Here is a 17,916-nt window from a genome sequence, read left to right as displayed (position 1 = left end):
TAGATTAATTAGTTTTAGGAGATTTTGACAACAAGAACTGTACAATTGTCATCCCCATCTATGAATTAAGAACATGAATGATCTATCTCTTATGATAAAATATTTTCTTTCAATGCAATTCTTCAAGGGAGCTGAATTAGCACCCTACATAAAAACTATTGTTGGCATGATTAAGATTCAATGTGAGGATATCACTTGAGGATCTTGAGATTCATGAATTGAGTCAAGTGCCTGTTTCTGAACAAAATGCTGGGATATTAAAAATTCTGATGCCAAGTGCCAAAGGAAACGGCACTTTGGTTTTGACATGAAGCCTTCCCCCATAAGATGGATAACACTGTTTTGGTGGAGATATTATAAATAGTATAAAATGCATGGTAAGAAAAAGCTACACATGTCACAGTCATATATATATCAGGTTGTGCATAGCAATTGAAAGCCTGGATATCTGTAAAACCAATGAAGTAAAATAATATAACTTATAATTAGCTCTTTTGAGTAAGAACTAAGACTGTTTAGAGAAGGGTATCAGGACCTGCATGTGCCCAATCCCTGGAAACTTTTCATAAGAAGAATGCACTTTGTAGTTATCAACAAACAATGTAAACAATAGAATCCATAACCTCAACAGAGGCAAAACAGTTCCACCAAGAACAAAGTCTGTTTTCTATTGATTGTAAACATTTTATTTATTTTTGCTTAAATATCACAAAATCAATTGGTCGGAGAGCTCCAACCATTTGGCCGATTGTATAAGGGTGATTAAATCTCAAGCTGAGGATTATATGTGATTAAGTCTTGCAGAATGTACAAAAACTAGCTGTACAGAAAATTTAACATAAAAAAGGAACCAATGAAAAAAACCAATTTACTACTGCATATTTGATTTTTTTTTTTTTTGTAACAATTTTCTGCAACAAAACCGACCAACGGCATGTTTCTTGTTCTTTTTTCTATAGCATTTTAAGTGATTTCTTTTGGCCAGTGGGATTTTTCTCAGCTTGATTACACAAAACAAAAGAAACACTTTAGGCACCAACAGGAATTACCTGACAAAAAAATCCCAACTACGTCCAGGTAATTAGATCATTCCTAACGTCAAATGTCAAACAGTGTTCAAGCAGCTCTTCGTTTTCCTATCCACTAAATACACAGCATAGTGATTAAATCTCAAAGCAAAATGTTGACACATTCCACCACAGCAATCAAATATAAACTAAGCAAGCAATCGACAACAATAAAGTAAAGTAAAGAATATAACTGGTAACAACACCAAAATTTACCTTCAAGAATATCAAGTTATTTCTAGAAGCTGCGGTTGTCATGAAAAATGTTCAAAAGTAGGCAGACCTAAACTATTAAGAAAGTTAAAAACCACAATGAATCCTGAAAATAGTGCATAAAATTGTTTTTTTACTTTGCTACACAAGAGACATATCACAGCAGCCAGAATGCCGTTCATCGCTTCCCACCACCTCCACCAAGCTTAGGGCCTTTAGGAGCCCTTGCCATGCTGCCCTTCGTCTGTGTACTCTTCTGAGCTTTAGCCACTATCTCAGCCTTCTTAGCTTTCTTTTCATCCTTGGTTTTCTTAATTCGTTCTTTGATCTCTCTGAAGAAATAAAAAGTAAACCAAATTTCAGTTCCTTTCTAGGAATGCAACAGAACAGTCTTCTCAACGATCCCACATTAAAGGACATTCACTGAAGGATGCTAATGAACTACCAAGTCACTTAACAATTGGTATTATTAGCTGAGATGATCACAGATAAGCTTTCCTACAAGCCTAAATCAAATGCATTTGGGAATTAAGACTATATTACAGAGAAGATACAACTGATAGGTTGAGTGTGTTTTCAATAGTCAGCACCCCAAAGAAAGATAGTCGTTAAGAGTATCAAATACCCCTATGGGTAGCAATTATAGGTTGAACATTCTGGAAAACTTATTGAAACATTTTAAAGTGGTCGGGTAGGATAGTGGAGATTAGTTGTGCTTTTTTTTCTTAATTAGTCATGCTACTCAACATGAATGCTTGTGAATTGAGAGCTTTACCGCAAAGCAGATTCTCTAGCAGCATCACGAACTTCAGGCTTCTCTGTTCGCTTTTTCTGAATGACTTCCAAAGTAGCACCAACAATCGACCTTGAATAAGGTTTCTTTGTAGTACGGCGTCTCTTCTTTACAGCTTCAGCATGAATATCCTAGACAAGGATTTCACAAACACCAAAGGGTACATTTCAATGATAGCAGATGTAAACAATCATTCTTAAAAAGCTAAACCAAACTGGATAACAAATAAGCACGCTCGGCAACTAGTGAATTACCACTGACAAATGAATTTTGCACCAGAAATAAATGAGCTTTGCATTTAAATAGTCATTACACATAAATAAGTCTGATGGACGCTAGATTAGCCAATTAAACTACTTGCTTCCTTTACACCAAGGAAAAGGACTCAATTTGTAGCAATGACAGACATATCCTACAGCAACAAAACAAGTAAAAGCAAATCAGCATTGTTTAACCATGTCAGTGTCATAGAGAAACGGAACTTGTGCCAGAGCCATGAAAGCAACTTAAGATCGGGCAAAAAGATAAGCTCTTATTGTCAAGTAGCAATCAATGAAAATCTCTCCTGTCCAAGTTCTTCTATGTGTATACTTCATGGAGCATGCATAGATCCTCAATAGACTAAGGACATTATATGTATATAACAGACTTTGTCCAAGGAAAATAACTCTTGACCTCATTTTCCCAGATAAGAAAAAATCAGCTTATAATAATATACCTTCTTATGCTGCTTTCTGTACATTGCTGTCCAGGTAAGCTTTGCAGGCTTCAATCGATTGTGAAAGTAGCGTTTACATTTTGAATTGGCAAACAGGAAAACCTGAAAGATAAGAGTAGCATAATGATGTAACAAGTACATCCACGTTAAAAGACAAAGAGAAACTCAAAGACTTCCAAATATTACCTGGGAGTCGGATCGAACAAATCTGATGCCTTTCCCTGGATATATCTTTGCACCACTAAAACGACAAAGCTCGGTCCTATAATCCAAACGACACTATTAGCTTATGAAAATCCACCAACTAGTTATAAAACATTCCTAATCCACTGTCATAGACAGTCTTGTCAAGGGCATTAGTTTTTGTATCCTTGCATTGCTGATGCAACATTGACAATATATATATATGTATATATGTATATATGTACATATATATAAATAAAAATATATATAGATATACATATATATAAGTATATATAGATATACATATATATATTGTGGGTTATGATTTGGTCAATAAATAATTGATGCATGACAAATAAACTAAACATAATTGAAGAAAAGTAGGACACTTCCGAAGAGCTTAGGTGCTAGAACCCGAGGCTTGCACCAAGATACAGAATAAGACAAGTCCACTATTGACTAAATACATTTACTATACTGAAAAGAGACATACTTAGAGTAGATCGCTTGTAAAAGTGCAAGGAATGTGAAAAGGAGGGCAGTCAAATATGGCTAAGAGTCAAATGAAAATTTTGTGGTCAGAAGTTACCACATGTCATAAAGAAAGTGCTAAAAATGGTGATGAACAAAGTAACTTACTTGAGTACCATCTTCTTTGCCTCAAGAAAATTTTAACAGCTTACCTACAAAAGTTTCATATCCCATGATTAAAATAAAGACAGAGCAACACGAGGGAAAAAGAAATTAGAGGGAATGCACTGGAAACACAATGATATTCAACATTTCTATTAGATACTTCATCGAACAGCAATTCTTTAGCTAAATTCAAGTTCACTTAGCAATTATCTTTTATTATGTTTGACACCCAAACAAACAATTACAGTATTATAAGAAAATAAATAAAACTTTGCAGCCTAAACTGTGGAAAAAATAATAAAAGTTCAATGCTGGATCCACCAAAGAAAAGAAAATATTTCATTCACTACAGTAAGCATAAAACAATTTGCTCTATTTTTCAAACAAAAAGACACGTAAAAACCTCAGAAGGGTTCTTTTCTAAGTGAAGGGTCTTGCTCATTACGACCTTTAAAGTTACGATGTCCCCATATATACAGAAGCCAGTATAATTACTCAAGTACAGAACAGATAAAAATGCTGAAATCGAAATGTTCATAGAAACTACGATTAGTAAACAACCACATCACTTCTTGCTAATAAGATGTAAGATTCTCATCCAGCAGACAAAGAACCGCAACAAACGCTAACCACAAACAATGTCGAGTCCGCCTACATAGCATGCTTTACAAGGACAAGATTTAGGACAAATATGCAGGATGAATCAAACATTTTCCGATTAACGTTCTCCATCTTGGTAAAACCAGCATAAATTCTTCAAAAGTTTGCTTCTCTTGAAGAAAAATACACAACTACCTACTCGTTTCTTAATTCAAGTTAGACTCAGAAACCCTAAACCTGAAATCTATTCGCATTTCTGCATGGAACCGAATGTGATCCAACGCATATTGTCATGAGAAACGAACAATTAAGAGCAGATCCAGATCGATAAATAGATCGAACGAGGCAAAGAGGAGATCAAGGGGGATCAGCTCCGTCGAGGCTTACGTACCGAAAGAAACCCTAGCCGCCAATCGGGAGGCTCCGAACTCGCCGCTTCATCTTAGGCCGGAGTGGGGTCTTTTAAGGCTTCCAACCAAGGGCTGGGATCTTCTGTACACCAGCGTCTATTTGATTAATATGGGACCGTTCATATCCTGAGTACGGATTCCTTTTATAAGCATAATTGGAGGGGATCCGCTCCGTGGGGTCCGTATTTGGAGATGCGTTCGGATGTGAGAAAGAATTGGCTGACGACTGTGATATACAAATTAAAATTTATTAACTTATTCAAGGCATTGACATTAATATTTTTAGGAGATAAAAATTATTGGAGGCGTAGCCATAAATATTTTTAGGGGATCTGCTCCTTTTTACTATTTATAATTTTTATATTAATTTTTTAGTATTTCTAAAATATTTATCTATAAATAAATAGAAATATTCTCATCATTTTTCTTTTTTTTTTCTTGTTTTCTTCTTCATGCGATAGTGAGTGAGTGATGTTGGACGAACATAAATACCCTTATCATCAGCATCTTTTTCTTTGAGTGGCATTGGATAGTGGAATGATCGTGAAAAATAAGAATATGATTGATAATTAAGAAATTATAAATAGTAAAATTATATTTTATTTTGTTAAGGTTGCCGAGCTTCCATTTTTAGAATAAATCAAAGTCAAACACTTATTCACTTTCAATTTTAGAATAAATTAGCTAACCAAATTATTCAACCCATCTAGAGCTCAATAAGGATCCTCTCAAGTGGTTTTATATTAATTTTATAAATAAATATATTATTATCTAAATTTTAGGTTAAGTTATTTAGGAAATATGCATTAAATAATTCATAAAAATAATTTTTTCATCTTTTTCTTAATTTTTATTATTAATACTAAATATTATCTTATCTTAATGCATTTAACGTTAGGTAAGGATCCTCTTTCTTCCGTTATTTTACTAATTAGATATATCATTTTTTAAATTATACTTTGTAGTTTATGAAATCTATGTTTCTTACTCATGAAATTTAACCTATGATTTTTTTTAGGCCGAACTCTATGAGATCATAAGATTATTGATATTTTAGTATTTAATACGTAAGCATGCCACACGACTTAAATAAAATTAATTATTATATTTATATATTTAATAATCTATCGATATAAGATATTTTTTTATTTTATTATTTATTCAGATTTTTTTTCCATGAAAATTGGCAGCGGAAAGCTTGAACAAGACGACTCACAAGCCCAAGAAAAGTGCGCCGACTTCCGTTAGGCCCAAAACTATATGGGTAAAGTTTCTGAAAAGACGCTTATAATATGTATTATTTTTGAAGTAAGGCCGCAGTCACTTTTCTGAAAAGGCCCTTATTTATCAATTATTTTTAAGTGAAGGCCCCCAATCGGCCATTTTCCATACCAGTGGGGTATTTTGCTTAAGGGGCCCTTATTAATATCTATTTTAGTAGCTATGGCCCCCCATTTTGGTATTTTACATTAGAGGACTCAAGTAAGAAAATAAACGTAGGGAGGGCTATTTGGATAATTGCACATTCCTCTTCCCCACCGGCATAAGACGAGAGAGAAAGAGAGCCCCATGGGGCGAAGAGAGATGATGCCCCAAGCCCAGCAGACGACCTCAGCGGTGGGGGCCCTGGCGGCGCCTCAGGATCCGCTGGAATCTGCGGGAGACGCAACCGCGGAGGCTCCTCCGAAGCAGGTGGCGCTGGCCATGGAGCGGCTGACCCGCGCCGCTCGCGTCATAGCCGACATCCGGCTGGGGGCGGATCGCCTACTCGAGGCGCTTTTCATGGCGGCTGACGCCCGCGACCAATCGAACAGCAAGGCCGTCGAGTTCATCCTCAAGGAGGAGAGCTCCATGCGTCAGCACTTCCAGGATCTCCGGGCGCTCGGTAGCCTCTTCGCTCTTCCCTTTTCCCGCCCTCATTCTTATTATTTTTCCGCTTTTACTCGCATCGAGAATTAGATTTGTCATTTCACTCATCTCATTACTGATTCTCTCGCTGATTTCTTGAGTTCGAACCAGCAATAAACCAAGAATATAGTTCCAACGAGATTAAAATATGCTGGACTAGGCTTGAATTCTGGTGTTGGATTTTATTTGTGTTAGATTCTATTGGTACCAATAGTATTTTTTTCTTAATTTAGGCACAATGTTTCTTTAGCGTTTCAGAAGGTAGATGCTGATCTTTTGGTACTTTTTATAGATATATTATCTCTAAGGTTGTTAAACCGATGGAATTTTCTCATGGCATGTTTTTTTTTTTTTTTTTTTTTGTGGAAAAGATAAAACTATTCATTAGATATCATGAGAATGTAACATACAAGAAGGCAGAAGTGCCCAGTCAAAATAATTTTCCCAGGTGGATACAGCCCGTGAAGTTCGCCCCAACATAGCTAGTTTATTTGCAGAGCAATTATCCTCTCTGCTTATATGTTGAAATCCAATTACAGTAACCTTTGAGGCAATGGCCAAACTATCTTCAAGTAAAGCCCTCAAGTATCTGGTTATTTGAGTAGAGCCATATATATAAACTTGGTCCACTCAAGGGAGTCAGAACAAATTAAAATCTTCCTCTATCCATTGCTCCTTGTTCTTCGTAAAGCCTCCAGGATAGCCTGTCCCTTAGCTTGTTGTGGGCTTGCTGCTTCTTCAGGGAGAACATCCAGCAACCAAAGATATGTCATCTGTATCTTTTGCTAAATAGCCTGTGCCTGCAGCAAAAAATTTATGAGAGAATGATCCATCACATTCAATTTGAACATTTCATGATTCAATCAAATTATTTCCATTTGTCAAAGTAATAGATTCGGCTCCATTAAATTCCTGTGATTGCTTAATCATATTGGTAGTGGCAGCTACTAAGTTCCTCCTAAGAGATTCATAATTAGATTGGTGATTTCGATAGTGACAATCATTTCGGTTTATCCATAATTGCCAAAGAGAATTTGCTATGATAGCTCTAGAACTGTTTTTTATTTCTTTAGTGGAACCCATGTCACCCTCAAGCCACGTGCCAAGTTACCATATGTTGAAATCAGTGAAATCCACAAAGGAGTTTCGCTTAAATAGATCCCAGTAATTTCTAGCAAATGTGCAGTCAATGAATATTTGTTTGGGTGATTCAGCTACACATTTGCTGACAGGGCATTTGTAAAATTTGAGACTGAAATATAGTAGTTATATAATCGGACCGAAATTTCTCATGGCATGTTAAATGATGAATTGTATCAAAAATTTATAAAAGAGTACTACGAACTTAGGCATTCTAGTTGATCTTGATTTATAAAATCGTAAGTTCTTTATGGTAGTTTTCTTTGAATACCCTAAAGATTAAAGGCACATGCAGAGCTATGGTCCAACTTAGAGTTCCTTGACCTTAAGGTTGCATCAACCAATATATTTTCTTGGAAATGGCATACAAAGTTAAATGAAAATTTCAGGCTCTTGAGAAATATTTATATACCAGGAATTCTTGGACTGCAGATTAGGGGTTATTCAACTTTAGGAGATGTTAGCAACTGTAGAATGACACTCCTTTTATTAAATGGATGGCATGACAACAACACAATCATGTTTCCAAGGTTCAATGTGGGGCGATGATCGTAATGGAGCATTTTTGGCAGTTCTATCTGGAGTTTTGACAGCTATTTTAAAGATAACAGAAAAGAAAAAGATTGAGAAAGTACAAGAGCAAGAACAATTGTAAGGCATTTACAGGTAGAACAAATGTATACATTTCAAAATAGCAACTAACAAATGGATGCATATTGAAACTTAACTTTAAGCTATTTTTTCTCTGGGATAAGTAAATATCTTATGATCTTGATTTTGAAATAAACTTGTAGTTATTGGCCTGATTAAGAAAAGAAGAGGTAGACAAAATTGAGTGCAAGTTTGAAGACCTTTTAGAAGAGAGGGAAAAAGGTTCTATGAGCAAGAAATTGGTAGGTTTTTACACAATAGAAATAAACCTCAACCTTGATAACTGGACCCAATTTAATAGATCTCTTCTGGAGTAAATTGACACAAATACTGCATTTCAATTGAAACAGTTGAAATTTGTCCAGAACCAAGTTAATTGCTGTTTGCCCAAGCTGTAATTGAGAGTACCAGCTTTTAGCCTTCCTTCAGCTCTCACTTGAAGCTACAAGCCATGAGTGTGATGATACAAGTTGTCAAGTGATTTTAGGTATCTGTTATATCTTTGCTTTGCTTTTGACTTCAATTTTTTTTCAACTTTTTAATTTATTATTTATTTCAGCCAACATATGCGAAAAAAATGGTGTTGCATGGGCTAGCTCACAAGTGTCCAGCTACAATAATTTCTACCAAATGAAAGTTGTAATTAATCAAACTTGCATGTTGTTACTCAGCAACCCTGATTCATCCCTTTTTATTGCTGGTTTTGTATGATTCATTGTTAAATTAATTTATTTAGCTGTCTCCATATATTTCAAAAACTTGCAGTATGATTATTCTCTTTGCACTTTAGGAAGACAACTGGAAGATTCTGGAGTATTAAATGGGTCCCTTAAGTCACGAGGTAATTCTTGGGGCTTACACATGCCCCTTGTTTGCCCAGATGGTGCTGTTGTTGCATATGCTTGGAAACGTCAACTTGCTGGACAAGCTGGTGCATCTGCTGTTGATAGAACCAGGTAGGATAAGTTGATCTTCAAATGGTTGCGATCACAATAAAATTTTTGCATTTTATACTCCTTATAAAGTGGCTAGAGACTGATTGTTCATCTTTGTTTATTTTGAAACTTTTATGGTTCTATGCTAATTATAATTTATTGTTATTTGAAGGAAAAGAATGCTGGCATCAGATATTGCTGAGGATGCCAAGTTTTTCATTCGTATATTTGGGTTAGGCCCTAGGATATAATTCCTTTATTAATAAACCATGTGTTACTTTAGCATACATGTGAACTTTTCCATAGTGTCCTTGCTCCCTCTTTCTTAATTGACTATTTTTCATCATAATTTATTATGGATGACAAATCATGAGTGACAATGGCACAATTCTGCGAATCACTATGTTATTAAATCTTGAAATCAACATCAATGAAGAATTTGATCATTTTGTTTGGCTAGTTGCAGCATGGCATGTGGTTCTTGAGCATGCAGCATGACATCATTGATTAGATCTTTGTTTTGGACTATTTATGAATGCTAGGACACCTTATGGCAAACTATTATGGATGAAAATTTTTTATCTGCAAAAGTCACAATTTGTTTTGAAGTTACGATAAACATTGAATGGTCAAATAGATTGTTAAAACATCCAGCTCTGTATCCAGAAACTTGACATTGATTGGGAACTTACATATAATAATTATTCGCAGGTTAGCTCTTAAGGCATTCACTGATCAGAAGAGGCGGTTTTTCCCTCACCTAGATGATGAAGTATCTGGTGATGGGGAGATTGGAATTGCCAAGAAACGTTTGAATTCCCAAGGATTGATCATGAGTCAAAGAGAAGAGCTTAGAGAGAAAAAATCTTTGTCTGATATCCTTAAAGATTTGGAACATGAGTTTCCAAATGCAAGAATCTTTACTTATCAGCGCCTGGATTGGTTAAAAAGAGCTTCCTTATTATCCTCTTCTGCAATCGAGAATTCATCAGATCCATTAAAGGAGCAGATCTTGAATCACTCAAGCAACACAAGATTTGGTTCTGTGAATGTTGCTGCTGCAGATCAAGCAGCTGTTATTGAATTGCTGGTTCCTTCCGTCTTTAGAGCTGTAGTATCATTGCATCCAGCAGGATCCACAAACCCTGATGCTGTGTCATTTTTTGCTACTGATGAGGTATGAGATTTACATTGTTATTTATTGTTATAAATGGTAAAATATGCTCTATTTTTTGTCTGGTAAATGAACTTTACATGTTATTTCCGTTTTCTGATTGGAATACTTTTCTAGGGAGGAAACCACATTCATGCAAGAGGTTTATCGGTTCATCATGTATTTAGGCATGTCACAGTAAGTGTTCTTTGAGTTTTATTTTTTTCCTTCTTATTTATGTACAGTAGTCTTATCCAAAATGAGCAAAAGAGAAGTTAGTGGAATGAAATCCACTTGCTTCTTTCAGCTTTCTTACAAGTATGCCATGTTCTCAATTCCTTTATTTCTCTGCAGGAGCATGCTGATAAGGCGTTGCAATACTTTGTGTGTGTGGATAACAATCTTTCACTTTCTCTACTTTTGGTACGTCAAACGTTTATCAGTACATAGAAATATGACTTTCTTACTAGTCCCACCTCACATATAAACCCTCTGATCCTTTCATGCCAAGAGAGCCTTTTTCTTCCACTTGATTAATTGCTGTTCAAACATGGCATGTATTGCAACTATCCCTTATGAACTAACGGGAAAGTAATTTTACCTTGTTAACTTGTTCGTTATGTTATGGTATTTCGTGGTGGACTCACCTGACTTTACATTTCTTGCAGCGCTGGATCTGCAGCCATCAAACATTGTTTTCAAAAACCTGCAGGTAATATGATGGTAATTTTACTGCATCTGGTACAAGGCCAGTATTTTCACATTTAAACTGTTATTTTTCTGTGCAGTAAATGTGATCGTCTTCTGGTGATGGATAAATCATTAGCTTTGCTTTTACCTCCTGTTCACCGTGCCTATCAGGAAACCACGACAACTGTTTCTAGCCAAACTGAATCGACTCCACCGACTAAGGCTGTCCATCCAGATCATATTTCTGCTTATCATATTGGGTGCTCTGCTGATGATTGCTGATAATGTTGCCACCATTGTATGTCCATTTATTCTCCTATTTTATAACTGAACAGCTTTATGTTTCTTCCCAGTGGAAGTACGAATGATGTTCTAACCTAGTAGTAACTGGTAAGATATCTGAGTTCTTTTTCCTTGGTTCTTGTAAATGATTCTGCTGGGACTTCACATGCTCTGTTGAAATGAAATGTGGTAGAGAAAGCTGCAGACATTTCCCTAGTTATTCTGCTAGCTTCATTGTCTGCCATAGTATTAGCAATTGACTATAGCTCCAATTTGTGCTACTTTGATATTTTCTTACAGCTAATGGAACAATCTATTTTCAAATTTGAGTACGCCATTTCTTTTGTCTTTGCTACCTTGCTTTTTTACTTTTCAACTCTCTATGTTCTTTTAGTTTTCTGAGCCTTCATATATGATATACTAGTTTCCATTAGCCATATCAGTTAATATCATCCCTTGTTCTTATGCCATCCTGATTAAAGCCTCATCTGTTCTCAGCAGTGGCTTTAAAGTTTTTTAAATCTAAGGTCCTATTAAAGGTTTTGAGCTATGCAAAATCATCATTGTATGTTGTTCAGGCTCGTGGTTCATTATTAAACTTGAATCATCTCGCTTTTGTACATGCACATCAGCACGTGGTTGCATGGAACAAAATAGCGGGTGCCTGATCTTTTTCTTGGTTTCTGTATGTGACAACAGCTATCACTTATTATGGAAGCAATTATTTTTCTGGCTTTTTTGCTCTGTCTGTAGTTTAGAGTCTTTAGACATCATCGTATTTTGACCTATTTCTTTTTTTAGCCTCTCTATGATAGTCACAAGTGAATCATATAGTATCCATGATAATATTGTTTTTTTTTTTTTCTGTTGAAGTTACAGTGAGTTTCTTATCTAGTTAAAGGAAGATCCTCACCAGGATTATTCACAATAGAGAATGCTAATGGTCTTGGAAGTCATAGCCTCCTTACCAGGATTATTCACTCAATAGAGAATGCTATGGTCTTGGAAGTCATAGCCTTCCTTCAGTGAGAAATCCATCCCATTCAACTTATATTATTGAAACTTATTACCTAAATAAAGCAATTCAAAGACTTAGTTGATCTTTATTTCTTACTGGAAGTTTGCAATATGGGTGAAAAAGGTAAGGTAATATGAGCTAGGTCACGTTAAGTGGAAGGAGATCTGAATTAGGGAGTTGCACAACTGTAAGTACATGAAAGAGGAACTCATTCATATTCCATTGACCACCATTTTCTTAGGGAGTTCCTTTTGCTTTATTTTGAACTTCAATAGGCAGGGCACACACGTTACGGAACTTGGTGGAGATCTGCTTGTCCATATAAAGTTTCTTGCAGCACAAACCTGATGACTTGATCTTGGTAAGTGGTCAGGAAGGTGTTTGGTAGGTTTAAACTTGAATGGGAAATATTTCAATTTGTTCAGCCATTTTGGATCACCCAGTTAAGAGTTATACTTAGATCAACAGGCCTACGGCCCTAGAGGCCATTGAATTGTGACAATGTAATGACCAGGTAACCTACTTAGGCCACCAAGCATGACACTTTTAGTTCATCTGCATGATTACCATTAGTTTGTAATGGTTAATAGGTTATGCTAGTTATCTTCATCTTTATATTTGCTGCATCTGTGATTTAGGATTTAGGATTATTGCCACTGGTACAGTGACATCTGCAGTTGGTGTTAGTACCCAGGTCTATCAGGTCACTTGTTTTCAGAAAGCCTTAGATATAAAATTTTAAGATTTTTTTCCTTTTCAGAAGACTAACAAGATGAAGTTGTGTGTGCGCATGAGAGAGAGAGAGAGAGAGATTATCAACCAAATTTCATTTTTCTACATAGGAACAAGTTTTTCTTCAATCATTGATCTCTAACTAAGTGTGTAGTCTTTGATGATTCCCTTGACTATTTGCATATACTGATTTATATAGCATAACGAACCAAAAATAGCCCTGTTATTCTGAAAGAATGATGCAGGATTCAATGTCTCTTATGCTTCTTGAGGCTACTGGAGATGGGACCAACAAGGGGACAATCCCAAGAGATGATAAGTAACAATGTTTGTTCTCTTTGAACTCCTGTTCGATTAATAGTTGTTGAGATAAGACATGACAAAGTCATGCTTTTTCTGTGTGGCAATAGTTTCACATTGCAGCACTTTGATTGTTGTGGTTGGCATAAAAGAAAAGTACTCTTCAATGAACAGTTTATGGCCATGATGACAGAATCAAACACGACTTGCATGGGTTCGTAACGATTAAATTAATGTCTGTGCTGCTTATGTTTATTGCATTGGGAAGATTACTGTTCCATGCTGTATAAGAGAAGTTAATCTTCTTTATTAAAGTTGTTGAGGTGAAATAATATTTTCAATTGATGTTCTTCAAGCCAAGATGGAAGAGTATCCCCATCGAGGCTTGTGCTTTGCTGGTACAAATAAAATTATATGTTTCAGTTTGTCTTGTTTTCTGGTTAAGTATGTATCATTTATGAATCTGCAAAATTGTACCTGGAATGCGTCACATTTGTTGAACATTAATTTTCGCTCATTATGCATTTCAATATAATAGTTACTCATTGTTCCTTTAGTTGTACAATTTGTTTGATGAAAACAAGAGAGCACCAAGTTGGGATAGGTCCCAACACCTACCTCATGAAAATGACCAAGGAAGATCCACATATCAATTTATTGACTTCATTTCTGAATCATTGCATTGCACACTTATCAGTTTATTACGCCATGTTATTCTAAGTCTAGATTTGTCATATGAGGTGTTGCTTGAGCTAGTTGGAACAAGTTATGATGCTTTTGATCTCTTCCTGGTTGGAAGAACAAAGAAGTGATCTCTCTCAACAAGCATTGCTCTTGCCTCCCCCCAGCTACTTGGAGCCTAAAAGGAATAACCAAGTGTATGAAACATTTCATACTTGAGTGTATTTATGAATCCCATGGATTCTGGCCTCTGGTATGCCAGTCACTTCTGCCACCTGCTCACATACACACCCCCCCCACCCCCAAACAATAAATGGTGCTTTACTTTTATGACACAGTCATGGCTTTAAACCTCTTGTGCCTCCTTCAAGTGGGGTCAAATAAGTGAACATCATTTCCATTCATTAGGTGGAGAAAAGATGCAAGGCATTTTTCATTTTGAATATGTGCATAATTTATACCTTTTAAAATGGAATTTATCATTTCCATAAAGCTCAACTTGCTTGCATCCCCTGTAGTAAATCTCTTTTAGATGACTGTCATTTGATTGTTAATTACATTTTGGAAGCTTTGTGCTATGATACTGAGAATTAGATATTTTAATTATATCCAAACTAATAACTGATAAGAATGTTTAGTAGTTATCAACCAGTCTTTTGGATGGATGTTAATGGGAGGGATGTTTGTGAAGGGTCTTAATATGCTTTTGTGATGAGATGAACTCTATTTTATATAGTACCATATTCATGCACATGCCATTGGGATTTTGTGGTTGCATATAGAGAGTGTGTGTGTGTATATATTGTGTAAGATCTTTATTCTTGTTAGGGATATACAATTTTTTTTTTTTTTTTTTATTTCCAAGAGCAAGTGAAACAAACTTTACTTGGTAGGGTAAACCTGCAAGTCTGCCTGTATTTGTCTTTGTTCCAATTGAGTAAGATTTCAACAGTGAAAAATAGTGTTCATCAGGCACATTCTCAAACATCCTTTTGGTCCTCTCATTGCCAAACATTTTATCTCAGTTGAAAACAACTACTTACATCACTATCACTGTGGTGTGGGGATTCAGGGGTTGTCAGTAAGTTTTCAGCACCTCTGAACACCCGATGGCCCTCGAAGTTGAAAACAAAGAGGCAAGATTGCTTTGCTTGCCAGACCTTCTTCATCTTTTCCCATTAGCATAGCAGTGGAATCACCTACCTACGCTTTTGTGTCTCCACAACTGTACGCCCTCTATGGGGACATGTGGCAGGCACTGCTGACTTGGCTAGTTCCCATGATATACTCGTGTTCTCATTGGGAATTAGTTTTATCTCTCTTTTACTTTCCAGTGGGTATGGATAGGGATGTGGTGTAGTTAATTGGGTTTGGAAAGGTTACATTTAGACAAACAAATTGGTGTGTGTCTATGTAGCTGAAAAAAATAATAAAAATTAAAATTTGATAAAATACCGACATATAAATACTGGTCAGAATACATCATTCTGATTGGTATTTGAGAGAGTCAGTCAACTCACAGGGGATGATTCATGTAACATACATTATCTTTGGCACCTTGTGTTTGATTAACATGACTTTTATACTAGCTCACTTTTCTTCAGTAGTTTTGGGGTTGATAGGATACAGCATCGCTCATGTAGCTCTGACCAGTCAACCCCTTGATGAGGGTCAAGCAGTGTAGAAATAAAGGTCTCCAAAAAAAGAACAGAGTTGCTGCTTTTGATGTTTTAAAGCTTCCCCCATTCCCCTCTCTCTCTCTCTCTCTCTCTCTCTCTCTCTGTCTTCATAGATTTCCTGTACACGAGGCTGGAACCCATTTTTCTATGTTGCTCCTACACCTAGGAAATCAATGAAGGGTAAGCTAATCTTCTCCCTGCCATATGTGGTCTCACCCTGCAACCAAGCTTTGCTCATGTGATAATCCACTGTCCCCTTTGCTGAAATCTCAGGATTTGCAGAGGAACCAGACTGATCAAACCCAGGAAACCACCTAATGGGAGCACCACCATTAGGTAAGAAACCACTGCCAGGGTCATCAGACTTCTGATGACATTGATTCCCTGCACTCAACACCTTTTCACCATATCCTACATAGAAAAAGGTAATTGACATTAATGTACTCTCAGAATCTGATTAATATGAAGAAGATGCAAATGACAAGATTACTATCAGTAAAGGCCTCATAACAAAATTGAATCATATAATTATCAAGAAAAATAGCCCACAATCATTCAACAAGAAAAATTGAGTTGTGGGATGTACCATTTACTAGATCATGAAGGTGTGTCTGATAAGGAGGAGGGTTGTGTCTGCTTAGGGAGCTGGGACCAACCACGCTGGTGATGGTGCTGAAGGAATTGAGGGACAGGTCTGTTGTGCAGGTGGAGGCAGACTCATCTTTGGTGCTGATGATGGTGGAATCACAACTGCAGGAACCATGGCTGGTGCTGTTCACCTCCGGTCTCTTGGGGAGGGCCTCCGGGGGTGGGGAGCTCAGAGAGGAGGAGGTGAGGGGCTTCCTCTTCCTGTAACCATTCGACTGCTCCCTGTGCTTCCTGGCCATGATCACATGCCAGTGATTCTTGACTGCATTGTCTGTCCTTCCAGGGAAGAGCCTGGCAATCAGTGCCCATTTGTTGCCATAGAGCCTGTGGGCAGCCAATAGCCTCTTCTCTTCTTCCTCACTGAAGGCTCTCCTGTTGATTCTTGGGTCCAGTTGGTTGAACCATCTAAGCCTGCAGCTCTTCCCTGTACAAAAACCAAATCCAACAAGAGTAATATCACAAGTCAAAGAAAGATCCTTGGAAAAGAAATTGATAGGTGTTTTTGCAATGAACATCTTTTTCTGAGGTGACTTGCTGGATTACCTGATCTCCCTTCTAACTTCTCAGCAATAAGGTTCCAGTTTTGGGGGCCATATTGGGAGACTAGCTGCCTTAGCCTGGTATCCTCAGCTGGCCTCCAATGTCCCCTGGCACAGAGCTTGTGGCGCTGCACACTCTCATGGGTGGTACTGTTACCACCTTCATCTTCCTCACCTCCATGATGCTCTTGCCCCCATCTAGAAATCTGGAACGCCCAACCTTGTTCAACACCCTTGCATTCCCTCTCTCCAAATGGAGAGCCTAAAGCACCAGGAAATGGAGGCAGTGGTGGAGGAAAGAAACCCATGTCAGCTGTAGCTTTCAGTTCATTTGAAGCCATTTCTCTTTGTCTTCCAAACCAAGATCATGTACATGAAAATAGATGAAAAAGAAAGAGAGAGAGAGAGAGAGAGAGAGAGAGAGAGAGAGAGAGAGAGAGAAGCCAAAGAAACACTAGAAAAGGAAACACAAAGCCATCCCAAAAACCAGCTGATGAGTAGTTTGCAGGAGAAGCTTGAGAGGGTAGCAAAGCTTTTAAAACAGGAGGAAGGTGGATGATAGAGGCCCCCAAAGAGTTACCTCCCTTCCAAGAAAAGGACACTGTCACAGAAACAGCCTTGGCGCAAGAAAGCCACACATCTCTCTCTCTCTCTCTCTCTCTCTCTCTCTCTCACAGTGTATGTTTGTGAGTTTATGGTTCACCTAGTTTGAGTCTGATAGCTCTGTGGGCAGTGTGCATTGGGGTTCAAAAGGGTACCACTCGTGTGGGTTTTGGAGTATGAGCCTCCTACAACAGTCTTTTTATAACAGAGCTGCCCTCTGTCCCTCACAGCCTTGACAAATCCACCAGAGCTGTCCTGTCTCCTCATGCCCCCAACTCCCCTTCGGGCATTGGCTTTCAAAACACATAAAAACTGGTAAAAGTAACTGCACACACGA

The 17,916-nt window shown here is 37.1% G+C and overlaps 3 protein-coding genes across 4 annotated transcripts; 1 reads left to right on the top strand and 2 right to left on the bottom strand.

The window, feature by feature from the left end:
• Positions 1–1,243: 1,243 nt before the first annotated feature.
• Positions 1,244–4,703, bottom strand: LOC135619376 (large ribosomal subunit protein eL24-like). The gene is made up of 6 exons (XM_065121325.1): positions 4,602–4,703; positions 3,614–3,657; positions 2,978–3,053; positions 2,792–2,893; positions 2,056–2,204; positions 1,244–1,612 (listed from the first exon to the last, which is right to left on the bottom strand). The coding sequence occupies exons 2-6, from the start codon at positions 3,622–3,624 to the stop codon at positions 1,459–1,461; spliced, it is 492 nt and encodes a 163-aa protein (XP_064977397.1). The 5' UTR covers positions 3,625–3,657; positions 4,602–4,703; the 3' UTR covers positions 1,244–1,458.
• A 1,447-nt stretch (positions 4,704–6,150) lies between these two features.
• Positions 6,151–11,599, top strand: LOC135619382 (mediator of RNA polymerase II transcription subunit 27-like). 2 transcript variants are annotated; one of them, XM_065121337.1, is made up of 8 exons: positions 6,151–6,505; positions 9,110–9,275; positions 9,427–9,486; positions 9,966–10,431; positions 10,546–10,605; positions 10,762–10,830; positions 11,076–11,119; positions 11,196–11,599. In XM_065121337.1, exons 1-8 carry the CDS (start codon positions 6,190–6,192, stop codon positions 11,377–11,379), a joined length of 1,365 nt encoding a protein of 454 aa, XP_064977409.1. In that variant the 5' UTR covers positions 6,151–6,189; the 3' UTR covers positions 11,380–11,599. The 2 variants fall into 2 exon arrangements, with proteins under 2 accessions (XP_064977409.1, XP_064977417.1); XM_065121345.1 differs by lacking the exon at positions 9,427–9,486.
• A 3,980-nt stretch (positions 11,600–15,579) lies between these two features.
• Positions 15,580–17,639, bottom strand: LOC103977763 (transcription factor CSA). The gene is made up of 3 exons (XM_065148911.1): positions 16,981–17,639; positions 16,376–16,861; positions 15,580–16,200 (listed from the first exon to the last, which is right to left on the bottom strand). The coding sequence occupies exons 1-3, from the start codon at positions 17,315–17,317 to the stop codon at positions 15,935–15,937; spliced, it is 1,089 nt and encodes a 362-aa protein (XP_065004983.1). The 5' UTR covers positions 17,318–17,639; the 3' UTR covers positions 15,580–15,934.
• Positions 17,640–17,916: the final 277 nt, after the last annotated feature.

Source organism: Musa acuminata, chromosome BXJ1-3 (genome assembly GCF_036884655.1).
Source record: "Musa acuminata AAA Group cultivar baxijiao chromosome BXJ1-3, Cavendish_Baxijiao_AAA, whole genome shotgun sequence".
Taxonomy (NCBI): Eukaryota; Viridiplantae; Streptophyta; class Magnoliopsida; order Zingiberales; family Musaceae; genus Musa; species Musa acuminata.
The sequence above is the reverse complement of the archived record's forward strand: the minus strand, read 5'-3'. Positions and strand labels throughout refer to the sequence as shown.

Bases quoted from the DNA above. Each gene is read 5' to 3' on its own strand.
- LOC103977763 (XM_065148911.1), bottom strand. From the start codon at position 17,317: ATGGCTTCAAATGAACTGAAAGCTACAGCTGACATGGGTTTCTTTCCT. The intron at 16,862-16,980 runs GTAATCCAGCAA...GTTTTTGTACAG, and splicing joins GAAGTTAGAAGGGAGATCAG to GGAAGAGCTGCAGGCTTAGA. The intron at 16,201-16,375 runs GTACATCCCACA...TTTTCTATGTAG, and splicing joins CCTTCATGATCTAGTAAATG to GATATGGTGAAAAGGTGTTG.
- LOC135619376 (XM_065121325.1), bottom strand. The intron at 2,894-2,977 runs GTAATATTTGGA...CTTATCTTTCAG, and splicing joins TTGTTCGATCCGACTCCCAG to GTTTTCCTGTTTGCCAATTC. The intron at 2,205-2,791 runs GTATATTATTAT...ATCCTTGTCTAG, and splicing joins ACAGAAAGCAGCATAAGAAG to GATATTCATGCTGAAGCTGT.
- LOC135619382 (XM_065121337.1), top strand. From the start codon at position 6,190: ATGGGGCGAAGAGAGATGATGCCCCAAGCCCAGCAGACGACCTCAGCG. The intron at 9,487-9,965 runs GTTAGGCCCTAG...AATTATTCGCAG, and splicing joins TTTTTCATTCGTATATTTGG to GTTAGCTCTTAAGGCATTCA. The intron at 11,120-11,195 runs GTAATATGATGG...TTTTCTGTGCAG, and splicing joins TTGTTTTCAAAAACCTGCAG to TAAATGTGATCGTCTTCTGG.